Source organism: Chaetura pelagica, unplaced genomic scaffold, assembly GCF_000747805.2.
Source record: "Chaetura pelagica isolate M959 unplaced genomic scaffold, ChaPel_1.0 scaffold455, whole genome shotgun sequence".
Classification (NCBI taxonomy): Eukaryota; Metazoa; Chordata; class Aves; order Apodiformes; family Apodidae; genus Chaetura; species Chaetura pelagica.
The window spans coordinates 100389-125728 of record NW_009953483.1 but is presented as its reverse complement, the minus strand read 5'-3'; the positions used below and the strand labels follow the sequence as shown (position 1 = coordinate 125728).

General features: G+C 36.0%; 1 protein-coding gene across 3 annotated transcripts in view; it reads left to right on the top strand.

Annotated features, from left to right (window-relative positions):
• The window catches only part of REPS1 (RALBP1 associated Eps domain containing 1), a 46122-nt gene extending 21287 nt beyond the window's left edge, over positions 1-24835 (top strand). The window contains exons 8-19 of one of the 3 annotated variants that reach the window (XM_009998523.1): positions 4889-5010; positions 9809-9889; positions 13359-13446; positions 14278-14379; positions 14713-14782; positions 16992-17110; positions 17872-17936; positions 18870-19055; positions 21229-21324; positions 21940-22088; positions 22709-22814; positions 23850-24835. In XM_009998523.1, the coding sequence (XP_009996825.1) occupies positions 4889-5010; positions 9809-9889; positions 13359-13446; positions 14278-14379; positions 14713-14782; positions 16992-17110; positions 17872-17936; positions 18870-19055; positions 21229-21324; positions 21940-22088; positions 22709-22814; positions 23850-23918 (1253 nt within the window). In that variant the 3' untranslated portion in view covers positions 23919-24835. Of the gene's footprint in view, positions 1-4888; positions 5011-9808; positions 9890-13358; positions 13447-14277; positions 14380-14709; positions 14783-16991; positions 17111-17871; positions 17937-18869; positions 19056-21228; positions 21325-21939; positions 22089-22708; positions 22815-23849 lie in introns of all 3 variants that reach the window. The other 2 variants (XM_009998521.1, XM_009998522.1) reach the window with 2 other exon arrangements.
• The last annotated feature ends 505 nt before the right edge of the window (positions 24836-25340 follow it).

Here is a 25340-nt window from a genome sequence, read left to right as displayed (position 1 = left end):
AAATTCCCAATCCAACTGTAATTCAAACTTCCTTTTAAATGAATATGCTTTCTGTTCACCCTCATTTTGGAAAACATGACACAAGTTTCTAAGTCTTGACGGTATTTAGAAAATATTCACAGATTCAATGCTGGAGGTAGGACTGTGTAGTTTAAAAGTACAGGATCAGTAGCACAGTTGTTTCTTTTAAATTCTACTCTGGACTTGACGGCGTGATTTGTCCTCCATTACTTTGACACTTAGTCTTTCTATGCATGGTTTTTTACCTTTGAATGCTCCCAGATAAACCACTGAATGTATGTGTTAATGCTCAGTCCTGTAAATGAAAAGCAAATAACTTTTCTATGTAAAAGTGTTGTTCAAAAACAGGAAGCTTATGGTCATCTTTATTTTTTATTTCAAAACAGACAAATGGAAAATCATAAAAATGCTTTAGATTGTTTTAACAGTCTTTGCTTGGAAAGTCATATTATACTGTGGGTTCACAGATACTATGGTTTCCTAGAATTTTATTTATTTTTATTAGTGACTTCAAAGGGAATCTCTGTGTACTGTGTTCTCTCAAAGGCTTACATCTGAGAATTATTGACAAGTTCTTCAACTAGATACTGTGGCTTTTACTAACACTCCTTTAATCATTAAGCCACTTTTTGTGGGAGTGGTGTGGCTCTTCAAAGAACCTTTCCAACAGCAGTCAGCCACAACAAAAGTGTTTTCAGTATGAATAAGCATTTTACTATAACAAAGATGTTCAAAAGAAATACGTACAATTAGTTCAGTGAATACCTAGCAAGCATCTAGAACATGCCCACTCTATTTTTGTGTTAAGGCAATGACAAAAAAAATAAAGGAAATGGAATAGATTTTGTATAAAACATTGTTAGGTTTTGGGTTTGTTTGTTTTTTAAAAAAAAACACAACAACAAAATTGCTGTATCTGTACCTGTTCTTCTGTCTACCTCTGGTAGTAGATTTCAAGGCTTTTATTATTTGAATGAAGTTGTCTGGAAACTATAAATCGGACATTAAACCAAAAAGTGTTATGTGTATGTTGTTCTTAATTTTACAGGCAACTTTGCTGATGTAAAACTTATTTTTATGAGATATAAAGTGTTCTTTAAATTTTAGAAAAACTATTTTTAAAAGTAATAAAAAATAAATGTTTTTCCCTCTAGTATTAAAGGGAAGTTACCGTGTTCTGGTGAATGTTAAAAGGTTACCATACTGTGTAAGCTGTGCTTTAAAAAAAAAAAAAAGCTCTGAGTGATGCTTGATTCTGCTGTTATCACTAGCTACAATGAAAAGTGACAGTTCTTGCAAACTTGAAGAGTTTTAGCCAATTAACTTGTTTGTTTGTTTAAATTTGGGCCACCAGTATTGGAAATAGCAAATCCTTTCTAGCACTTAACAGATTTATTTATCAGCAAAGCTAATATGTTGAATAAAGGACTCCATAGTCAAGTCAATAACTTCTCCTAATTGTAGTTACAGCAGTCCCAATCTCCAGTCTACATTTCCTATTCTAATCTAAATTAAAAGCTATTCATAGGTCTGTGAGCAAACTATAATTACGTGAGTTCCACTTAAAGACTGTAAATCAGCCTAGAAAGATACCAGTTAAATGTCTGTAATAGTTTTTTTGTTTTAGTTCTCATAAAAGCTGTAGTTCAATTGAAGTTGCTTCCAACAGCCTTCTCAGAACTTAAAACTGTAAAGTAAGGGCACTGAAGTATCTTTTTAGGTCCACTTTTTTTCATGGGATATGACTTTCTCAAAAAAATTGTTAGTATCTCCTGCTGACTGAAGCCTCAGTATGAATAACATAATTTCAGACTGTTCAAGAAGGTGAATTACTTTAATATCTTTTTAAACCAATATGCAAGGTGGTTAACAATTTCAGAAATGATAACAATACCCTTATTCTGTCCTTTTGTTAGAAATGTACTCCTTGATCTTCCATGCTTCTGCACTGCACTTGAAACTTGCTGTTGCTTTCCATTTTGAGTTTTGAACTAGTGGCCAGCAGAAAGAAAACTAGCAGAGGCTCCATGCACCCTATACCTCTTGTGATCTGCTGTTTCCCTCATGAGCCTCTGTGAATCTGTTGTGTGACCAACTGCAGGTGTCCCTAACCCATTAACATATTGGTCTTGTCTTACATCTGGTTTCATGATACATATTTATCTCACCTGATAGACGTATTGTATAATAAAGCATCTATATAGTTGGTCATTTTTCAGGTATAGCACTATGCCCCTATAAAATTTTAATACATTCACATGTTAAATAAGGTGCTAATATCTTTTTGCTGACAAGGGAGAAAAATGAGGTGTTGCAAGTTCTTAGAATAATATGGTAATTCTACAATATATTCAGATGGTTTTGAGTTGTACTTGGAAGAACTGTTTGGATTGCAGTAGCTCCACTTAAGATTTAACATTGTGTTGAGGTATTTATGGATAGGTAATGTCAGCTCTTCAGAATGAACAAGCTTTGTGTAAGAACAGCCTATAGAAAAAAACTGCAGTGAATGGAAATGGGAGCATGAAGTCAGGCTGTTGTACAAATACTTCTCTAAGTGCTTATACATTTATTTTATAATTGAATGCTGTTGATAGCATCTGTCATGGCAGAATTTATGTTCTGCAGCTGAAGAGTGCTACTGTCATTTTCTATGATGTAAATAGATCTGAATACTTTCCTTTCAACTCAGTTTTATCTCAGTTAGTAAAAGCCACCAAACCTTTACAAAACTAAAAGCAAGTTTTGCTTATCTGTGAATGTTTTTGTTTGTGCTGCTGCAACAATGTAATTTCTTTGTAAGAAAAGGTATCTGCCGTACTTTGTCTTACACAACTTTATTACTTTAACCCCTGAAGTTTTCCATAGGTGTCTTACTCGTGTTTCATGTCAGTATTTGCAAAATTTCTTCAATTACAGATAGCTGCATAGTCTATCCACAGCAGCTTTCAGCCTTACTTTTTTGCCCTTGTGTTTAAAACTAGCAATGAGTTCAGCTATCTGGTGCACCCCCATTGAAATGAGAATTTAAAGTGTTTCTTTAATTCATTAGAATATGTTTATTCGTAGTACACTTCAGAGCAATTTACATGCAGTGCGCATTACAAAAGCATTACCATTGGTGTATTTGAATTTCATATAGTATTTTGTGTACAATGACCACTGTGTCATCTTGACTACTTGGTGACATCAGTGTACCTGTAAGCATCAGCTTATTGTAGCCTTTTTTTTTTTTCTTTTTTGCCAGTTGCTTTTTACCTGAAACAGGTATTAGATACAATTTTTGTCTTGAATAATTTGTAAAGCCATTTTCCCTAAAGGGCTGTACTATGAGGTTCTAGGTGCTGGACATAATTTTGGCAATACTGAGTCTCAGTCTGATTCCTGGCTATTTACAGGAAGTTTGCAAGGCCTTTGAAGTCTTTGAGTTACTGGCTTATATGTGCAGCTTTTTTCAAGTCAACAGTACCTCAGCCTCCCTTGGCCTTAAGATGGACAATTTCTTTCTAGACTTAAGCATTTTGGCTGTTCTTTTTAGGCTGTGCCTCTTGCTGTGCCCAGCAACACTTTAGAGACAATAAGGGATTGTTGTTGGTTTTCAAAGGTGCAGTTCTTCACCATTGACTATTCAAGTGTTCCCAACTGGAAATTTTTGTTGGTCTCAGTTTTACCCCACCATATACAGGTGTCCTCCGCACCTGCAAAGCAGACAGCTCAGTTTGACAGCAGATTTGTTACGAGTTTCTTCTGAAGGGAAGATAGCAGACAGAATATTGAGCTGTCAGAGCAGAAGAGCACACTGCAAAGTTCAGCTCTTCAGGAGGCTGCAGCAAGTCCTTTTCTTAGATTTCAATCAATTTTTGGTAGTGTATCACACATTCTTGTGGCAGTCGTGTTCAATTATATTATCTGTCACACAGACCTTTTAAATGGTAATTTAAGCAATCTTTCCTCTTGTGCAGTATTTTGTCTTGGTTAGAGTTTTAATTCTTTGAACTACAAGCATCTTAAAATTTCTAGATTCTTATTAGCCACTCTTATCTGTTCCTCCTGTTTCTGAACTTGAGGTTTTTGAGGCTTTCATTGCTTTAGCTTGTACTATGCTATCTAGCAGAGTAGAAGACAGGATTTTACTGTGTTAATGGAGAATGCTTAATCTGCTGTTCAGCTTTTCTTTACCCAATTCTCTCATAGTTTGAACAGAATGAAAATAACTGTGCTGCATCATGAAAATCTGTAGAATTCTCAGAGTTTTGCTGCATAGGACTGTACCTGCTGAAAGCTCTGGGAAAACTGAAATAACACTAACAATGTAGTTACAATGTCACAGCTGCTAGACTTGTTAAATTTGCAAAATTGATTTTATGGAAAAACCATTATTCCAGCAAGGAGGCTTAAAACAAAATGTTCTTGAGTAGTATTCTAAGCGAATGGCTTTCATATTTTTTGTGCTTGCATTGATACACTGGTTTTGTTTTAATCTCTTATATAACGAAGTATTCTTTAAGATTAACTTCTTGGTTCTCAATGTCATAAACTCTAGTGTTAAGTTATTTTCTCATAATATAAGAAAACTGTATATTTCTATATGTTAGCAAAATCTAAAAAAAAAAAACAAACCCAAAGTACTGGGAGATAGTATGGTACAGAGTAATATCTAAAGTCAATTTTTTAGAAAGATCCTCAAAATAGCACCTGATAAATAGTATATTTGACTTGAATGAGTTTTTGTCAGCAGCTAAGTACTTCATTGGAAAAAATTAAACCAAAGGGTTCTTTGTATTTTCTGTGGGATGTGAGCAGCTTTTCTGAGAATAAACTGAATGCAATTCATTATTTTGGTTTATAGTGATTCCTGTCGTTTCAGAAGTTGGGGAACAGACTGGTGAGGTAGGTTACTCCAGCTCTCCAGCAGAAGCACCTCCAAGCAAGTCTCCATCAATGCCATCCCTAAACCAGACCTGGCCAGAATTGAATCAGAGCAGTGAGGTTAGCACTTTTATTTAAGAGCTATTTGATTGCCAGTCAATAACTAAATTATGTATGCATCCATAACTCATCATGAGTGGAATGTTCATCAAAAAATGTGAAAAAGTTTAGCAGGACACAGGAAGGTTCTACACATGTTTAGTTGTAAAAACAGGTAATGTTTTCTTCCTGGTTTTTCTGTCTCACTGTGAAATGAACTACTGTTTAAAATGTTGCCATTAGTAGTAATTAAGCTTTATATTAATCACAAAATGTTGTCATATAGTTTATTGGAGAATGTGAATCTTTGTTATTCAGGGTAGGTTTATGATTGGGTTTCGTTGTTAACTCTGATGGCCTTTTTATAGCCAACACTTTGGCAAAGCTTCAAAATAAATATCTGATGGATCTGGACATTGAGACTTATTTCCGGAGGTGATTTTACCCTGAAATATAAAATATATCACCAGTAATGTAGAGAAGTCATAGCTCTGGCTTTGTTTCAGAAGCAAAGATGTGAAGTTGAATCTGAAGCTAACCGCTCACTAAATTTATTCAAATTTAAAATTGTTACTGTTATGGACTGCTGCTTTGTAGAATCATGGAATGTTCTGGGTTGGAAGAGACCTCTAGAGGTCATGTAGTCCAACTCCCCTACAATACGCAGGGACATGTCACACTAAAACAGATTGCTGGGAGCCCCATCAAGCCTGACCTTGAATGTCTTCAGGGATGGGGCCCCCACCACCTCTCTAGGCAACCTGTTCCAGTGATCTACCACCCTCATATTAAATAACTTTTCCCTAATGTCCAGCCTAAATCTACCTCTTTCTAGCTTGAAACCATTACCTCTTGTCCTATTGTTAACATGCCCTTATCATTCTTAACTTACGTATTTGCTATATAAGGAGTCTTATATAGTAAAACTATATTTTGTCAGAATTTGAAACTGAAAATACCAAACAGGACTTTTTCCCCACAAATGTCTATTGTTTAAAAAACCCGTAGGGCATTGATTCTTGTTGCTTTGTCTTAACATTTTTGCCTTTGTGACTAAGAATAAACCAATGTTTTATTCTAAGAGCTACTTCAGAGACTCAACTGAGTTCCTTACTGCAGCTATACTTTAAAGATGATGTAGGCTTATTTTTCCATTATAAAGGAAAAAAAAGGAAAAAGTATTGAAATTATTTATGGAAAACGTTTAATAATCTGAGACTTTCAAGAACAATTTAAAACTTAATATCTTCAGCCCTGACAGCACCTGAATGTTGTCTTACCTGCTTCTGTTATGAAAGAGCCTTTTTTTTCTTTTTTCTATCTTTGTTAGACTTCACATGAATAGAATGATAATAAAAGATTTAGACAAACTGAAGGAGTGTCAGTATGAAACAGAGAAGAAGCAAATATTTAGGATTAAAGTTAGGAGCAAAAAAAAAAAAAATCATCTTTCAGGACTAAGGACTTTGTAAAATCTACTCTTCCTTTTAAGGGCAAATACTAGCATCTCAGTGATGTCCTTACCAAATAAAAAATGCAGGAAATTGTGATTCCTAGTTGTCCTTTTTGACAGTGACTCTTAGACTGCTGGTAGGAAGCTGTGTTTAAGGAGGGAGGTGAGCAGTTAATCAGTTGTTGCTGAAAAGCTGCAGATGTCTGCAACTGTATTAAAATTTGCATTGATACGTTCCCTCATGTTTGCAACAAAGAGTCAACATGCTAATCATTTGGTAAACTGCATCATAATTGGAGATTGCTTCGTGGTCACGTGCAGCTCAAATCAATTGAATGGGATAATTGCATTAGTAGTATTAATGACAATTCTCTATCAGCCAAAATCTTGTCTTACAAAACTTTGTCCATTCAGATAGATAATGTGGTGTTTTCTTTCTGAGAATCTATTAAAACTTTAGGAGGTTTGAAAAAGTTCTCACAGTAAATATACTACCAAGTACTAACTATACTAAAGTTAGAGTTGAATGTTGATTAAATGTTTAGTTTCTCATTCTAACACAGAGGAATTTCTGTTTTTCAGCTATATTGCTGTGCATGCTTCTTGCTTCTCAGCATTTTCTCTTCAGCATGTGTCAGGTCAAAGTCCTCAAGGTTTTAATGACATGAAAAAATCTCTGGTATTCCTGCAGGCACCAATCTAATTGTTTCCTCTTTGAACCTCTTATAACTGTCATCAACAAAAGAATTTCTTGAAAAAGCTATGCATCTTTGGATCATCTGCCTTTCCCAGCAGCCTCATCCCAGTCAGTTTCAACTTTGTTCTTTATAGCTTATAGTTGATTTTTAGACTGAAGTTGCCAGACTCAAGTTACTGTTAGCTCACAAGTATGAACCAATGCACCAATCTCAAGCTTCAAATGAAGGGCACCATGAAAGTCCAGTTAACTCTAGATCCTACATGCTTCACATTCTTATCTCTTTTCTCATCAATTTCTCACTTCAGACATCTTTTCCATCCAATGTCAAGGCACTCCAGTTAGGAGAGCTAGAGAAAATTGAGAAGCCTTTTAATTTTTTTTTTCAAAACAGCTGAGTGTCATGTGGTCGTATTTACTTTGACACAAGTGTAGAGATTTGCTTTTGAGTTCACACTGTTACACCCTCCTTCAGATCTCTTGGTGTTCTTTCACCAAGGGTTTAGGTTGTTGTGAGTTTTAGGTTTTTTAGGAATTAATCTTTTGAAAGTATTTTTGAAACATTTTTGCAAGTCTAGAAGACAAGTGTTTTAGTTTCAGCTAGTGTGAGTTTTATGCTAGCCAGTTAGTTGTATTGTCAATGCCCTTAAACCTTTCACAGAGTTTGAGATGCAATCCAGTAATTCCTTAATATGTGTAGCTTTCTATTAACCAGGCAATTAGCAGTAACTAGTTTCTGGTAGTATTTCAAGATGGAGCACAAACAGCTTGTTCCCCTGAGCAGTCAGGAGGTGTTGGCGTTTATTTGTCTGTGCCCAGTTGGGGAGCCTGAGGACAAGTTAAAAATGTCATGCAGTTTGGCATCAGAGGAATAGAATAAGAGGTAAATTCAACATCCATTTCTGAAAAATGATACCTTAACATAGATCTTAAATATAACATAGATGCTGGAAGTTGAAAAAATTAAAAAAGCTGTTTCTGTTATTAAATGGTGTGTTTGCCAGTCTCACTGGCAACTTTGCTGCTGGCCAAATTAAATTTAAAAGGTTAGTAGTAGTCCTAAAATAAATATTAATGCGTGTTTCACAAAAGTGAGCAGCTGTGTAAACACAAGAGGCCCAGTCAGGGGAAAGACTGGCAGAACTTGACCATGAAGTTTCTGACTTGGTAGAAATGGGTTCCGTCAACATGTTTGTATAGCTCCAGACTACTTGCAGTGCTGCTTCTGAGTGACACAGATGAGGTTTAGTAAAGGGAGTTAGACAGACCAGATAGGAAGGGGAAACCTTACATCCTTACTAAAAAGGTTTTGTTAGATTCTGTCCATTAAGGGGGTAGTTTTGTGTGTTTAAAACAAACAGCCCCAACAGCAACAAAACACCCACCCCCAAAAAATAAATATGAACAGTATCCCATAATTTTTGCCTTAATTAAGTTTCATATGAGGAGATAAGGCTCTGGCTCTAGGAGCACCACTTATGAAAGCAGTCACAAATTTAGTTGGTATTTTTCTGAATGTAATTTCAGCTGATTGAAAGCAGTTACTTAGGAATTTCTAGGAGTTATTTCTGAAATAATGGTTTTAGACTAGGTACGGGTACAGGCCGTTCACTGAATATAGCTCAGTGTAGAGGAACACATGCGATCAGGTTGACTATCACCAGGCAGTTTGTCCTGTATCTTCTGGAATCATTTGCATTAATTTGCCTGTACAGATGGGACAAAAATATTAATTTGTTTTCACAACTATTTTAATGATTTTTTTTTTCAGATTTTCTGATCACTAAAAGATTTGTATTTATATTTTTTGTTGTAGTGTTTCATATTTACATTTTATTTTACCAAAATATAGTAAGCTTAGTATTCCTGTTGTGATTTGTAATCTGGTTTCTGGATCAGAGACTATGTATGTGCTTTGGTACTTGTTTGATCCAGTTGAGGCTGTAGTTTGACTTGCTAAGCATGAAATAACTCTTGGCAACCATGTATTGATACAGCATGCCTATATCTTATAAAATTGTTCAGAGATTGACTTATTTGCTTGTAGCAATCAAAAGTATGTTTGAATTTGTTTCTTTGCCTTGACAGTGATTTAGACTTGTAAAAATACTATTTTACAGCATAGAATCACTTCTCAGGGGTTGCACTGGCAAGCTGAACTTTTGTAATTGGAGTACTCTGCTCAGTGTTCCTTTGTCTGGGATTTTCTAAGAAAATCTTAGTTTACAAAATACGTTTGAAACTTGGCAGCTACAAAGCTGAAAGACCTTTCTCTGGGTTTTAAAATTACAAATGTGCACAAAATGTGTCACTGGTCTTATCTTTGCAATATATGAATGCAGTATTTGAATGTGACAGTTTTTTTTAACCTGTATTATTTTCATTGGCAAACATGAACTTTGAAGGTACTTGTGTTGACTGCACACCCGTATCTTCATTGTGAAATGTGAATGCAAAGATCAATACTGACAGATAACAAACCTGGGTGCACAACAATCTCAGGCTAAAATAGAAATATGAGTTTATCAGTGTGCTTTCCAAGTCAAGTACTGTCCAGCACAAATGTAGTGCTTCCCAGTGCAACCTCCAAACTACTGTGCTAAATCTCCTCAGTGATCTTTTACTCCCATCTTTCTCATCATGCTGACTTCTCTCCTCTGTCTGTTCAGCAGTGGGAGACATTTAGCGAACGCTCTTCAAGCTCACAAACTCTGACCCAATTTGATTCTAACATTGCACCAGCTGATCCTGTAAGTCAATCACTTAGCTTGCTTGTTTGAAATTAATTTCATTAACACTGAATTTCCATTCATCGTTTTTAGCTGTTATGCATGATTCCATGGACTGCTTTTTGGGAAATGGTGGCAGGCTTCTTGATTTTTTTTAAATTTTTTTTTCCTTCTTTTAGGAATATAAATTTCCTAGTGCAGCTCATGTTTAAGATCTGAGTGCAAATAATGCATTTTTCACTTGATTTTGATGTAATACCAAGTGGATGCTGTCAAAACCCTTATTAAAGTATTTGAACATAATGATTTTTTTGAAAATATTTGTAAGCTAATACAAGGGCCACTGCCAGTGACAAGCAGATCCCATTTTAGATTGTCTTCAGTGTTTTTATAGCTTTCAAGTTGCAGAGCTTTATTTGCATGAACTTTTAGGAGCTGAATGTACAACATCACTGAAAAAAAAAATGCTGGTCTTTAGTGAGTGTGATATTTCATACTCCTAATGTTTTCACCAAATTACTTACAAGGCTTTTCGTATTTCTCCAGCTAAACCTGTGCTGTTCTTATGCTTTACTTGGTGAAGAGTGCTCTGAAGGATTAGTTAAATATCTTACCAAGTTTGGGAGCCAAGTTTGCTAGTGTTTGAAGTTCTGCTGTTTTAAAACTTCACAGCATATGACTTTGAAGCAGTCTGAAATGTATTAAAATTACTGCAGTATTTTAAGCTGCTGCTTTCATCCTGCTTTTCTTACTGATTTAATTACCACTGCTCATATCCATTTTTATTTCATTGTGGTGTTAGTGTCCATTAGACTATATAACAAAATATAATAAGTGTGACTAATACACATTTAACTGCTTTTAATATTAGACTAAGGTCACTTCTGAAAAGATATAAGACATAAATACATGTATGTTTTAAATACGTTAGTTCTCCACTCTGAGTTAACACTGATATTTAGGTGGAAATGGCATTTCAAGATGCTGTAAACTAGAACTCAACTGTACTGTTCCTGTGCTCAGAGTTGTCCTTAGTAAACATTCAAAGTTCAGGGTCATACTAAAAGTGAAAACCTGTCCTTTTCAGCCTAGAGACACTTTTTTTGGTGTAAATTTACTACATTTTTATGCTTTAATGAAGTAAACATGATGGAAACCAGTTTATAGTTGTTTTTTAGTGTGTATAATTGCTTGGCAGTAAAGAGCTAACACTGTCTTGTTTCCACAATAAGAAGATAATTTATTTTTACACATAATTAGGAAATTACAGAAATCTGAAGTTTTTTCCCATATGTTGACAATCTGAAAAGTAGAACAGTGATAATTTATGGAAAACTCGTAGCTCTGTGTGTTTATATGTGTGTACATGTGTATACGTGCAAACAAATTCAGCAGAAAAATGAAAAATGTACTGGGAGAATTTTCTTGAATTGTTTTCTCACAGTGCTTCTAATTGAGAAAAAACTTTAAATAATAGGAAACTTTGCAAGAGAACTTGATGCTTGCTAAGGTAACAGACTTTGGGAACAGATACTTCACAGTCTTTATTTTCATAGGAAAATAAGAATAAATGACAGCAAGTATTTGGTGGCAGTGTGCAGACTTGTTTTAGCAGCCTCAACAGTGGTGCATAGGACTGACTTACTGAACAACTTCTGTTTCCCAAAGGAGAGAATCAGCTTTCTTGAGCAGTTGTTAATGACTAACTAAAGAGTAAATTTATAGACTTACTCTTCTCTCTTTCTTCTGGGAAATCAGCTGCTTTGGCAGTAAAAGATAAGTAGAAAGTAAAACAGTGCGTTTATCCCCTGGTATAGAAACATAATTTGTGTATTGTAAGTGAAAGCTGGTAGTATGTTAAGTTGTTTCATGTAAAATTAGATTAATTTTCTGAATGAATAACGTTACATTAAAAAAACATTTACCTGTTGGAGAAATTACTTTTGTAGTAGCTGCACGTTAGATTACAGTAGAGGACTGAAGTAGGTACAGCAAGAGTGGTCTTTGCATGATAATGCCACTCAAGGGGAAAGAAAATTGCAAGATATTTCAAAGCAGTATAAAAGCCTGATGCAACAAGAGTGCTTGAGCTGTGACTAGAAAGTTTTTTTGAAAAGCTTATATTTGCAACAAGAGTGTAATGCAAGTCACTTTAAACAGTTTTAGAAAAGATTAATGTAAATGTATTGTGCTTGGTGAAATTGATCTATTTGAGTGATTAGGACAGATTAAATTTCTGATACAAGAGTAGCTTTGAAACTTCGTATTATTTCTAGGAGCAGAATGTAATTTGGGATATGTTTTGTGCTGTCATTGTCCCACCCATTCATACATTCTTGATAGAAGTGACAGTAAAAAAACCTCAAATATCTATGCCCATATTTTAGGTTACTTGAGAACAAACATCGAAGTTTTGAGATTTCTTTTTTTAAGCTATTTGCACTCAGTCTCCCAACCAAGGGGAAAGGGCTGTATTAGGTTCATTAAAATGGAACATGTTGTCTCAGCTACAAAGAAAATGCCAAAGTGTAAAATCAACACTTATCTAGAGGTAAAATCCTTAGGGCTTGTTATACTGAAGTTTAGAAGATTTTACTGTTTTGAAGACTCCTAAAACTATTCGTCTTAAACTGCTACAAAGTTACCTTACTTTGTGGAGAATTATGCACACTTATTTAAAGAGGCCATAGCTTTCTGAGGTATCATAAGTAAAGCTGAGGCGTGGGGGGTTGAAATTGTTTGGGTTTTTTTAAGATGCACTTGAAGTAACAGATACCTGGTATGACAAAAATCAAATAATTATTTAAGTTGGAAAGGACCTTAAAGATCATGTATTTCCAACCCCTGTACATGGCAGGGGCACCTCCCAATAGACCAGGTTGCTCAAAGCCCCATCCAGCCTGACCTTGAACACTTCCAAGAATGGGGCAGCCACAACTACTCTGGGCAGCCTGTTCCTGTGTCTCACCACCCTCACAGGAAAGAATTTCTTCCTAATACCTAATCTAAATCTATCCTCTTTCTGCTTGTAACCATTACCCTTGTCATATCACTCCACACCTGTGTGAAAAACCTCTCCCCAGCTTTCCTGTAGCCCCTTCAGCTACTGGAAGGCTGCTATGAGGTCTCTTCAGAGCCTTCCCTTCTCCAGGCAGAACAACCCCAAGTCCCTCAGCCTGTCTTGATATGAGAGGTGCTCCAGCCTCTGGAAATGGTGGAAAGCTGGTAAAATCCAGGTCCTGTTAACAACACAGTAATCTATAGAAACATTTCTAGTGCCATTTTATGGTAGTATGCTAGGTTGAACCTTATAAATAATGAGAGAAACTTCAGCTTATGGAGCTTTGTTTTTAAGTATATTCCATTCCCTGAAACTGTATTTAAAAAATAATGAAATTTTGTTTAGAAATTGCATTTTGCATGGTGTCAGAGACTCTTAATAGAATAATTTAAAATGAGATTAACATTACTTAACTAATCTCTTCCACAGGATACTGCAATTGTACACCCAGTTCCAATAAGAATGACTCCAAGCAAAATCCACATGCAGGAAATGGAGCTTAAAAGAACTGGAAGTGGTAGGATATTTTCTCTTGCAAATGAGGAAGATTTTGTAAAACTAGAGTTGGGTTTTCTTCCTTAAACATCCTGGTTTTTTTCTTCTCTTTACGTGAATATATCTGGAGTTATAACTGGCATAATTAATGAGATTCTCTGAATTAAGAATTAGAGTAGTGTTCAGATGGATGCAGTGTTTGAATTAGCCATTTGCTACAGTGTGCATTTCACCATCTATAGGAGATAATTGCTTTGAATAGTTCAGGACCATCACAATACAGATCTGTTTTGGACCTCTGGGAGAATGTCTGGTTTCTTTATTAAATACTGAAGGGAGACTGTGAAGATGGAGAACATAGCCTGCATTTGTAAAAGCTTGTTCTCATGTGGCCAGAGTTACTGAGTTTATTCTTTTGAAACTTGACAGTATTTGGGAGTATTAGGCCTTTTTAAAATTATTTTTTAATACTCTAGTCAAAAATAAGCAAAGTGGTTTGATAGTTTTCCTTGAGAAACAGTGTAGTCTCAATTTACAGATATATCCCATTATACGGCTGTTCTTCTGAAGTCATGTAACTCATGCAGAATATTAAGCACGTTTCTTTTAAAATTTCATTAGCCTTGTACATAGGTGAATATTCCCAACTGTAAATGCTGAGAAATAAAAATAACACTGTTACAATATAAAACTTCAAAGTTAAAATAATTCTTACCCCAAAAGTGTTGAAATGCAAGACAGTTTTAGTCTTGAGTCACCTCAGCAAAAGGCAGAAAACTAAATCAAAGCTTTGGCATTAGAAGTAAAGGCTACTTTGAATATCTTTGTTTATTAGGATTGTTTTTCCATCTAGATCATGCTAACCCTACTAGCCCACTACTTGTGAAACCACCTGATCTCCCAGAAGAAAACAAAATGAGTTCATCTGTAAAATTCACAGCTGGAAATACAGTTAGTAAGTAGCAAAGCACTTTCTGATCTGATTTTTTACATTATGCAAAATGTAGATCTGATATTCTTCAGCAAATGAAAACTTGCTAGATAACAACAGCTCTAAAATGAGGTAAACTTTAGAGACATTTCTGATATGAAGTATATATTGAAATTACTCAGACTAAAGGATTTTTAATCCTGCCCATATGATACTTCACAGGGAAGCAATACAAGGACGTAAACCTTCTTTAAAAACAAAAATTGGATCTTTGAAATTATAAATTACCTGTGTATGTTTAGGATATATTAATGATGCAAAATGAACATGAAACTTTGTACTTTCTCTTGCCAGCAGATGGTTACAGCAGTTCAGACTCCTATACTTCAGATCCAGAGCAAATTGGAAGCACCGTAATACGGCAACGGTCAGTAGAGCAGCAACAGAAAAATAAAAGGTGTTTAATGGAGCCTGTTTTGAGCTTCTGGTTGTTTTTCAACTAGCTTGTAAAACGATGGCTAAACTGCTTCTTTTAATGCTTGAGAATCTGGAGGCAGTCTGGTTTTTTATGCATTAACAATCTATCCTGCTCCTGTTAATGTGTAAAGTGAAAATTCAGAAAACGGTGTAGTCTAAAATGTTGTTTGGGATTGGCCAGTCAAACAAAACTCCATACTCAGTTAGAAATATTGATAAAGATTTTTTCCTTAAGCAGAGAAGAATGTACACAGGGGAGATCATGATGGTCCTTGAAATAATTTTTTTCTCTTTTAAAAAATAGCCATTAGGCATTAAGGACCTTCTGACTTTGTACCACAAAAGAGGAATAAAACATAAATTAGAAATACCACAGCAGTAACTCAGTCTCTTTTAGTAATGGGCTTTTATAGTATGAAGGGCAGTCATAGGCCCAACTGAAATTAAGGGACTGGAGGAAGCTAAGCAAGCACATAACCAAAGCTGTGTCATTTGACGTAAGAGAATGTGCTGTACTAGCTGGTGCTAATTGTTCCCATTAAATCTGCCTAAATAGGATTAAAAACCAGCTATGCCATTAACCATCGTACAATCAGTTTCAGAGGTAAGTTTCAAAACAAAAATAATTAAGATGACGACTAGCAAAGAAAGATTTGCAATTGCCTTACAGTACAGGACCTTGAAAACTTCTTTCCTTCATTGATACGCAGTGGTAAATCTGGTTGTCTCTCCTGCTTCTGTGTATTTTTTGCACTATCAACATGATGATTTCAACGCATGTTTTCATCTCATTTTGGATTGGGTTCTCTTGCTGAACTTGTGTACATGAGCAGAGCTTTCTGGTGAAGTTTCCACTTTGTGGCACAGGTAGCTTCTCTCCAGATCTGGCAATTCTGGCAGGGTGCACCCAGGAAATTTTTCTCCCACATCTTTTATTTCCTTCCACTGATCTCTTCTACCAATAGCAACTTTTCTATAGAGATTACATTGTCCTTAACCCTACCATTAGTCCAGAGTACTTTCTGTATTTTCAAAAAGGAAAAACTGGCAACACTGTGTCAGATAATGATACTTCAGGAATGTCCTTAGACCACTCGCTGCCTTTATCCTATTTCTGCCTTTTTACTAGACTAGATATAGATGTGACCCAGAGTCAACATAATTAGACTGTGTATTTGAAGAGTTACACAGTGTTACAAGAAGCATTGTTCTGAAGAGTATATTAAGGAAGCAGATTTTTCTATTGTGATAACTCTGTTTTCTGTCTGGGCTTACATATGCAGGAATCTCAGGTTTTGTGTGAAACTTAGGTACCTCTTACCCCTCCTAGCCTTTTCATCCGATGACAAAAGAAGAAAGTTACAGAAATCATTCACAGAGGAGTTTGTATCAGTTAATGACTTGAATAAAAGAGTAGCTGTGTTTATGTCAGTGATTCAGTAAGTCTGTCTTGCATAAGTTGGACTAGTTAGAAGGTTTCTGCAAGTTGTTTTTAAATGGAAGCTCTACAAAAATTCTGTGGACAATAAATCCCACTTATATCCTTCTTTTTGCATGTGTGCTCAATGAACTTACAACAGGTATCCACTAGATGGTGATCCTACCTAAGAATGATTTAAAATTTCTGAAGTTGCTACTCATAGATTTGGGAAATTTCAGGCAGAGTATTAAATAGCTATCTCATACACTCGGATTATATCCTTGATACACCTGGGGGCAGGTCGAACAGAAACTTAATATTCTTCAGTGACATTGAATTTGAACCCTTCTAAAACCTAATCAGGATATTGACTTCATCTTAAATACTTTGCAAATTATAAAGACTACCATCTGGATGGAATTACCATATTTAGGATTCTCTGTTCCTGAACTATCATTGTTTGGGATGTATATCAAGCTGTTGGTTTCCCAAAGATAAATTACTCATGGTAATATAAGAATAATTTGGATAATGGAGATTTACTTAAATGGAAATATAAAAACCAGTGTGAAAACAGAGAATACCAGAAGTTTAAAACCAATTTTGCAGTCTTCAAAATCAGTGATAGTTGGGCTCTTTTCCATCTGTCCAGCTTGATTTTTTAATTACATACTTTGAAGAACTTTGAATTTTAGCTGTAGCTGCCTGAAATCACTACAGAAGCTTTTATCTTTTGCAGATCCCATTCAGGAACATCTCCAGATAACACTGCACCACCGCCACCCCCTCCAAGGCCTCATCCGTCTCATTCTCGATCATCATCTTTAGATATGAACAGATCCTTTTCAGTCACCCCAGGTAGATATACTGTGTTCTTAGTCTTTATTATTTTTCAGCACATATGTTCCTGAAGGAGACAGGTGGTTTTTTTCCACTGAAGAAAGATTCAGAGTGTTTTTAAAACACTACTTCTGAATGAAGAAGCTGAAAATGTTGTCACTCTTCCTGTTTAAATTAAAATTTGTACTCCACTTCGCTTACACAGATAATTTAGAAGTAAATTCTGAGTGTTGCCATTGTAGTCCTTCAGATGAATATGGGAAGCAAAGTCAGGAAGTAACATTTTGTTAGTGCACCCTCATGCAAAGAATTGCATCTGCCAGTACATTTTCAAGATAATTCTTTTGGTATAAGTTCTATTAGAGATGGGTGTTAAGTATTCACTTCAGAGGAGATTATTAAAGGTAATGTCTGATGCTCTGCTTAAGCGTTTTTGTTGCACTTCTGACTTGTCAGTACTTCTTAATTCAGGATCACGAAGAATGAGAAAATGTTAAGTGACTATAAAAGGAAAAAAAGGAAAAAAAAAAAAAAGAACAGAAAAGTTAGGATCATGTCTGTACTTTGAGCTGGAACAAAGGACAAGATCCAGGTTCTCATACCTTGTTTTGTCTGTTTGCAAATTTGAAAGGAGGTGACATTACAGTTATTGTCCTCAACATGATGGGTTAATTTATAGGCAAAATGTAGGATTTCATCATGCTGATAAGCCAAAAAAATAGGTATCACTGTAACATGAAGAATAACAGTCTTGGCCAAATGAGATGCCTCTTTTACAGGACAGCAACAGGCTGGAGTTGTTGCCTATCCCCCTGCAGTGCCTCCAAGACCACAGCCTTCACAGGTGATGTCATTTTTGAAAAATCCTACTCTTAACTTGGTGCATCATTTTTATCTAACTGAATTTTAATTTATCTCTAAAATGAGTAGTATTGCTTGATATTTTTTGAAACTGCCAAGATGTGAATGATTGCAAAACCTAGACTAGAGCCAAATGTTAGCCCTTCCTGAATAACACATTGCTTCTGGTGGAACAATGGGAACAGATTAAAGTAGACATTAAGGAGAAGTGAGTGGCTCTGGAGCTCTAAAGTGTAGGAAAGAAAGGAAAGTTATACTTTTACATTTCTTGACCTGTTTTGCAAAATGAGTGTTGTCTTCCATCTGTATCTGGCACAGGATATAGTTGTATATAACATGTCTGCTCCCAAAAGGAGTGATTGTACCATTTCCTGTGTCATAGACTTGGTAATTTTTGCAGTCTTTGTCTCAGTCAGTTCAGTTAGCTGATTTGGTGAAAACAAATCCCAGAAAAGTTGTTTTTTCTTTGTCTCAACCAGCTGAATCGTTCGACTGCTGTGAAGATCTAACATAGGACAGATAAAATTGCTTTTCAGTTGTTTTTGAGCAGCAGCGACTTGTTAGAATCTGTGTTAAACAGCAGTTCAAGTCAGTCAGTGCAAGGAAAGAGGCTACAGTGACAGGCATATTCCATTCACTGCGATCACATTAGCATGTTTTCTTATGGAACTAGACTAAGTAATAACACATCTGATTGAGGTTCCTTTTCTCTTAAATATTTGTCTATTAACACATTTGTCTATTTGTGCCTTGGATGAGATGCACTTTGTCCTACTGACAGGACATAAATCTTTGTCCACTAAAAAGGCAAATAATCTTTATCATTCTGTGACCAATTGGTTTTTGGCAAGATTCTTTGCATCGGATACCTATGTTAACATTGCCACTATTTTTGTTGTTTGTTTTTTTTTTACAGGGTGCAGGTCCTCATGTGCATCGCCCAGTAGATGCTGAAGGCCTAATAGCTCATACCAATACCTCACCTCAACAAATACCAGAACAGCCAAATTTTGCAGACTTCAGCCAGTTTGAGGCATTTGCTGCTTCAGGTGTGAACAAAGAGGAAGAAGATGAAATTGAAACACACTCAGAAGTCTTGCAGGTGAGCAGAAGGGAAGATACTGTCAATTGCTTAAAACAACCAACAGTTATGACACTTTGTTAAAAAACCTTCTACTGTTTTAACTCAGTGGCGTTTTTTATGATGTCCCAATTCATTGCTAGAAAGCAATTACATGGGACACTGCTGCATTTATTTAATAACTGCCAAACACCTAGACAGAAAACATTTTCTTCTCAGATCTTGTTTGTAATTTAAAAGATTTTGTACTTACTAGCATATATGTGCACAAACATGATTGTGTTGGTGCATTTAAGACTTGCCATAGGCAAAACTTTTACTCTACACACACTTGATACCCTTCTAAGTTTTAAAGTAGTCTGTCTTAATAAATGAGGTAACTGCCAAGTCTCATAAACATCTGCCAAAACTCCAGTTACTTGGTTTTGTTCAAAGCCAGTGCACAAGCAGTGAAAAAGACTAGAGCTCTGGGATCCTTCTGTAATGCACTGTTAGAGGTGTTCACAAAACCTTGTTTCCTAATACAAACACAGGACTAATGTCTTAATAGCTTATTGCTATTATATTAATTACTTGAGACTAAAGACTATTGCATGAGATTCAACAAGAGCAAGTGCAGAGTCCTGCACCTGGGAAGGAACAACAAAATGCACCAGTACAGGCTAGGAGGTGATCTGCTAGAGAGCAGCTCCATGGAGAAGGACCTTGGAGTCTGGGTAGACAAGAAGTTCTCCATGGGACAACAATGTGCTCTTGTGGCCAAGAAGGCCAATGGTATCTTGGGGTGCATTAAGAGGAGTGTCTCCAGGAGATCAAGGGTGATTCTCCTCCCCCTCTACTCAGCCCTGGTGAGACCTTACTTGGAGTATTATGTGCAGTTCTGGGCTCCCCAGTTCAAGAGGGACAGGGATCTACTAGAGAAAGTCCAATGGAGGGCTATGAGGATGATTAAGGGACTGGAACACCTGCCTTACAAGGAAAGGCTAAGAGACCAGGGGCTTTTCAGTCTAGACTGGAGAAGACTGAGGGGGGATCTAATGTCTACAAATACATGAGGGCTGGGCATCTAGAAGGCAGGGAGAAGCTCTTTTCATTTGTGCCCTATGATAGGACAAGGGGCAATGCGCTCAAGCATAGGAAGTTTCACCTTAACATGAGGAAGAACTTCCTTACTGTGAGGTTTACAGAGCACTGGAACAGGTTGCCCAGAGAGGTTGTGGAGTCTCCTGCTCTGGAGACTTTCAAAACCTGTCTGTCTGCCTTCCTGAGTGATCTGCCCTAGTTGTGTGTAGTTTTCTGGCAAGGGGTTGGACTCAATGATCTTCAGAGGTCCCTTCCATCCCCTGATATCCTGTGGTACTTCATGTTTTGTTTTCATAATTTGTAGCCTTCATCCAGATTGTAAGTTCTCTGGGACATCTCAGCATCCTCAGTTGGAAAAGTACTTCATAGTGCTCTAAGGGTCTCCCAGCTATTAGCAGCACATTCTTGCTTCCCTTAATCAGGAAGGTCAATGACAGTAAGCACTATTTGAGCACTTCCTATGTACCTCATTGCAAAATCAGCTATGTTAGCTTGAGCTGCAATGGAAAACTGCTGAAGTTAAGCTTGCTGATTTTTTTGCTTTGAGGTGGATGGGGAACAGTTGCACTGTGTTCCAGTGGAGGGATTAACTTTTGGCAGTAACAGATAATGATGGTAATGTAGTAACAGAAGCAGCTGTAGCAGTATATCATCGGGCCACAGTCTCTTTTGTGCTATACTGTGCCTCATAACACTGGGGATTGGACTTTATTCAGAATTCTTCAAACATCCAGAGCACAACACTTGAGAGTGGAGTATGTTCAAATAACTATTTCATCTTATTTTCATAGTGACTTTAGTTTCTTTCGAATCTTAATTTCTGAATCAAAAGACAGGTCTGACTGATTCTGCAGGTACAGCTTTTTACTGTGTGCCTCTTCTTCTCCCAGGCCAAAACAGTATTTATGGCCAAGTTAGTTTTACAAGTTTTTGCTCCAAAGCAGATGCTCTTGTAATCCAGCCTATGCTTCTAAAGAAAAACTGAATTAATTTTAGGTGTTAATTGTATTCATGTATCAGAACCACAGCATACTTCTATTTATTACAACTGTTTCTGAATGACATATTTTTTCAAGTAGTAGTTTTCTAAATATAGTTTATATCCCTTTAGGTTGAAAAGCCGTCTGATTCTGCAAGTTCTCTTAGAGTTGCCAAAGCAGATGGAAGAGTTGAAGACAAAGCTCCTGCTAATGTCCCCACTAGTGTGGTATGCAAAGTACATTTGGAAGAAGTGTACAGTTGTCTGATGTATACAAAATGATACAACTGCTTCAATTTGCAACAGCAACTTTATACACTTCCACTTCAACTCAGTTTTCTTAGGTCCAATATGTGCTTGCAGTAGGCATAGATGTGTATGGTGAATTTTTGTATCAGAAGATGTTAAAGATTAGCTTTGTTCTTGAGAAAATTAAGATAGTTGTAAGTGTTGAAATTTTTTAAACAGAGCAAAACTTTTAGTGTAGAGCTTTGTTAGTTGTAGCTTTTTTTGTTACTGGCACATATTTACAGGGGGGAAGTGTGCTCTGAGATGTTGTGTATTTGCAATTGTCAGTCGTACCAAGATGTTTCTGCTTGCACAGTTCTTTTTCCGTGTGTAGCAACTTGCTCCCCTTTCACCACAGGGTAGCATCTAGTACTTAGGTTTTTTTCCAGACCGTATTAGAATGCAGCTAGATGTCCATCAGAAAATATCTGATAGCTTGTAAATTCTGTTAGCTCAGTAACTGATTTTAAGAACGTGTAGCACAAATGACCAGTATATAATCCAAGTAAAAATAAGTTAGGTTGTGAGAATTAACAGGCTGTTTTTCCTCTTCAGAGTAAAGGCACTACTCCACTTGCTCCACCACCAAAGCCTATTCGCAGAAGATTAAAATCAGAAGATGAGCTAAGACCTGAAGCTGAGGAACTTTCACAGAAAACAGGTGTCATAGCTGCTGTTCTTGCTTCACAGCCATCTATTCCTAGGTAACACAAGAAGTGTATAAATACATATGTTACTGGAAAGTTTACATTTACAGCCTACACACTGTGTTCTAGAAGTTGCAAACAATTTCAATGTGTTTGTATTAGACTAATTTAACCATCTAAAGGCTTTTGGTTTTTAAATAAGATCATCCCAAAGTCTTTTCTACTGAGAAACCTTTCAGAGATCTGGAGTTTTGAAGTGTAAACTCTTTTAACTTCATCGAGTATGTTGGAAATCAGTGGTGGAAGTATTAAGACATAGTGTTTGATATTAAAAAATGGTTGCTATGAACAGTCCAAAATGCGTTTTCTTTGTGTCCTAGCATGAAAGCAGACTATTAAATTACTCACTTTGTGGTAAATCGGTATGGTGTGTTGGGACTTCAGAAAACTGATTATGACAAATTCTTGAAATGTGCTTCTTGCTGTTGCATGGAAACCAAGTATATGTGGCTTAACAAGTTTACTCAAGCCACGCAGAAGAGGTAAAATTAACAGTGTAACAAGGTTAAAAAAAAAATTGAAAATCAAATTCCGCTTATTTAAAACAAGAGACTATAAATGTGATATCCAGATAAGCAATAAAATGTTTTATTAAAATATTTCTAATATCTTCTCAGATCAGTGGGAAAAGACAAGAAGGCAATTCAGGCATCAATCAGGCGTAACAAGGAAACCAACACTGTTTTGGCCAGATTGAATAGTGAACTGCAGCAACAACTAAAGGTAATTCCATAACCTTTGTCTAAGAGAAGGGCCTGAGAGAGCAATATAGTAACGATGCACAGTAACAGGCATCTCTGGAAACCAATGGTATGCATAGTAGAGGATATTGAAGTAAAATATTTAGTCATTTTTATAGATAATAGAATATACCTAATTGTGACAAGCTCTGTGAAAATCCAAAGGATGCTCTTATTACTACCAAAAACATTTTTCAATGTATTCATTTTCTTTCAGCTACACTAAACAAAAAAAGCAGAAATCTTAAATTAGTATTAATAATTGGGGATAGCTGTTGTGGTCATCAGATATCTTAAAAGCAGTATTGAGAAGAGCACCTGAAGTGGCCTGCCTTCTGAAGAAAACAGCAAACCTTGAAGTCTTACAAAATTATTTAATTTTTAAAAAATAGTTATAATCTGGAATGCAAAACTTGCTGTTTAAGAACAACAGTTACCTGTTTAAGTCAGCTGTTATAATTTTGAATTTCTCCATAGGCAACATCTTAACATCTTTCTCTTGCTATCTTTCTTAAGGTATCTCATTTTAATTCTGAAGTTAATTCTTTAGAAAAACTGAAATGTAAAGATTAATTAATGCGGTACTGTCTAGACTGGAAGATAGGCCAGTTTAAAAGCTATCAAGCCTGAATTTCACTTGTTAATGTTTATGAGAGTCAAGGTGCATAAAATTCACGTAACAGAAAAAACTGGAGGGAGAAAAATGAGTTTCAAATCCTTTAACTGAGGTTAGCACTTTTACCCCCTTAACATTTTAAACTTCATTAGAAAATACTATAGTTGTTCTTGCAACTGGTTACAACTATGTGGTTTTAAGCAAGATATTTATTTTCTTTTATGAGCAAATACTAGCTGACCAATCTTCTATTTAGATTGTGGGAAGAGTTCTCCAGATTCTAGAAAAGACCTAGATCTTAGTTCTCAGAACTGAAGCTAACATTTGCCAGTTTGGCTCACGTGAAGACAGTTTTAGTATTCATTATCTGTGGACAGTCAGTAGAAAATCTTTCTTTTTTAGGATGTTCTTGAAGAGAGGATCTCCCTGGAAGTCCAACTGGAACAACTTCGACCCTTCTCTCACCTCTAAGCCTACTGCCGTTAACTGTGAATTTACTAATTTTGAAAGGGGTGTTGGTTTCAAAGCCTATTTAAAGATCCATGCATCTAGCTCAGTGCACTGTATTCTACATTAAATGTTGTGGTTCTGTTTGGTCAATTTGTCCACTTTTGTATTTAAGTATTTTATTTCAGTACAGAGAAAAAAAAACAAACCTTTTTCCTTGAATGTGACACTGCCTCTCACATCATTTTCTGTGGGCATCCCTGATCTTCATTGGACTTGAGTTTGCAGAGTTTGTCGCCAAAATTTCCAACTGGAATTTTTTAGTGGTTTCTTTTTTTTCCCATTAAAACACTGTTGCAGAAGAGGATTGCTAATCAACTTACTTTAAACTTTAAGCACATAAACTCTTCTTTTGTTATGGCATTTATTTTATTGTGCCAGAAAAGAGAAAAACTAGTAATGTCATTAGCCAATGTTACTTTCCAAGCTGCCTTTCACAATTGGAAAGTTGTTCACAATTGTAGAAAGCCTGCCTCTCCGCAATAAACCCACTAATCCAGGTTGACAGAGTTCTTGCAGGCTATTTGCCGTATCATCTGGATTTGATTTTGGTTTTGTTGCATACATTACAGAGTATGTAACCACAGATTGCCAGGTGTTCACATTTTATCCATTCATGGTCCTGATTCAGCTGCATGTGTATAAAGATCTAGGGTACAATTGGTAGTCTCTCAAACAGACCTTTTTCAGTCCTCCCTTTGTGAAATGTTGGGTGTAAATCCCCAGCATATTAATTACACATTCCCTAAGCACCACCTGTAATTGCATGTTTCACACATTACCTTTTAGTAACAGATCACATCCACCAGTCTTCACTATAACAAATTGTACTGTCAAGTAACGTGTCAATACCTCTATGAACTTCTACTTCCCAGCAAAAACAAAACAAAACAACAACAACAAAAAACACAACAAAAAAACCAACAAAAAGTTAACAGTTTGCTTTTTAGAAATTCTGGGGTACCTTCTGTCACCTTCTTTCCAGGCCTTATTTCTCCAGAGTTTAGACAGGCTTCACTATCAACAGAGTTCCCTGAGTGTATCCTGCTATTCAGGTTGATGTACTGTATTAGGATTTGTTGTATATTGTATGATACACACCTTTTGATCTCATATGTAAATTTGCATTAATTGCTGACTAACAGCAAATATTCTATTTAATGGCTTCTTCTGGCTGTGGGATCATAGATGTTTAACTGCATGGATGTATCTCTACAGAATCAGAACTAGCAATTGTGTGATTTTTACACCAATAAAACAGCACAATATTTTGATTTTGTTGATTCATCTTTACCTGGGAATTGAAACTTGTTCAAATAGCGGGGAGGGTTTTATTGCAGGTCTGCAGGCAATTTTTTTGTAGTTTTGACGCATGTATGCAAAACA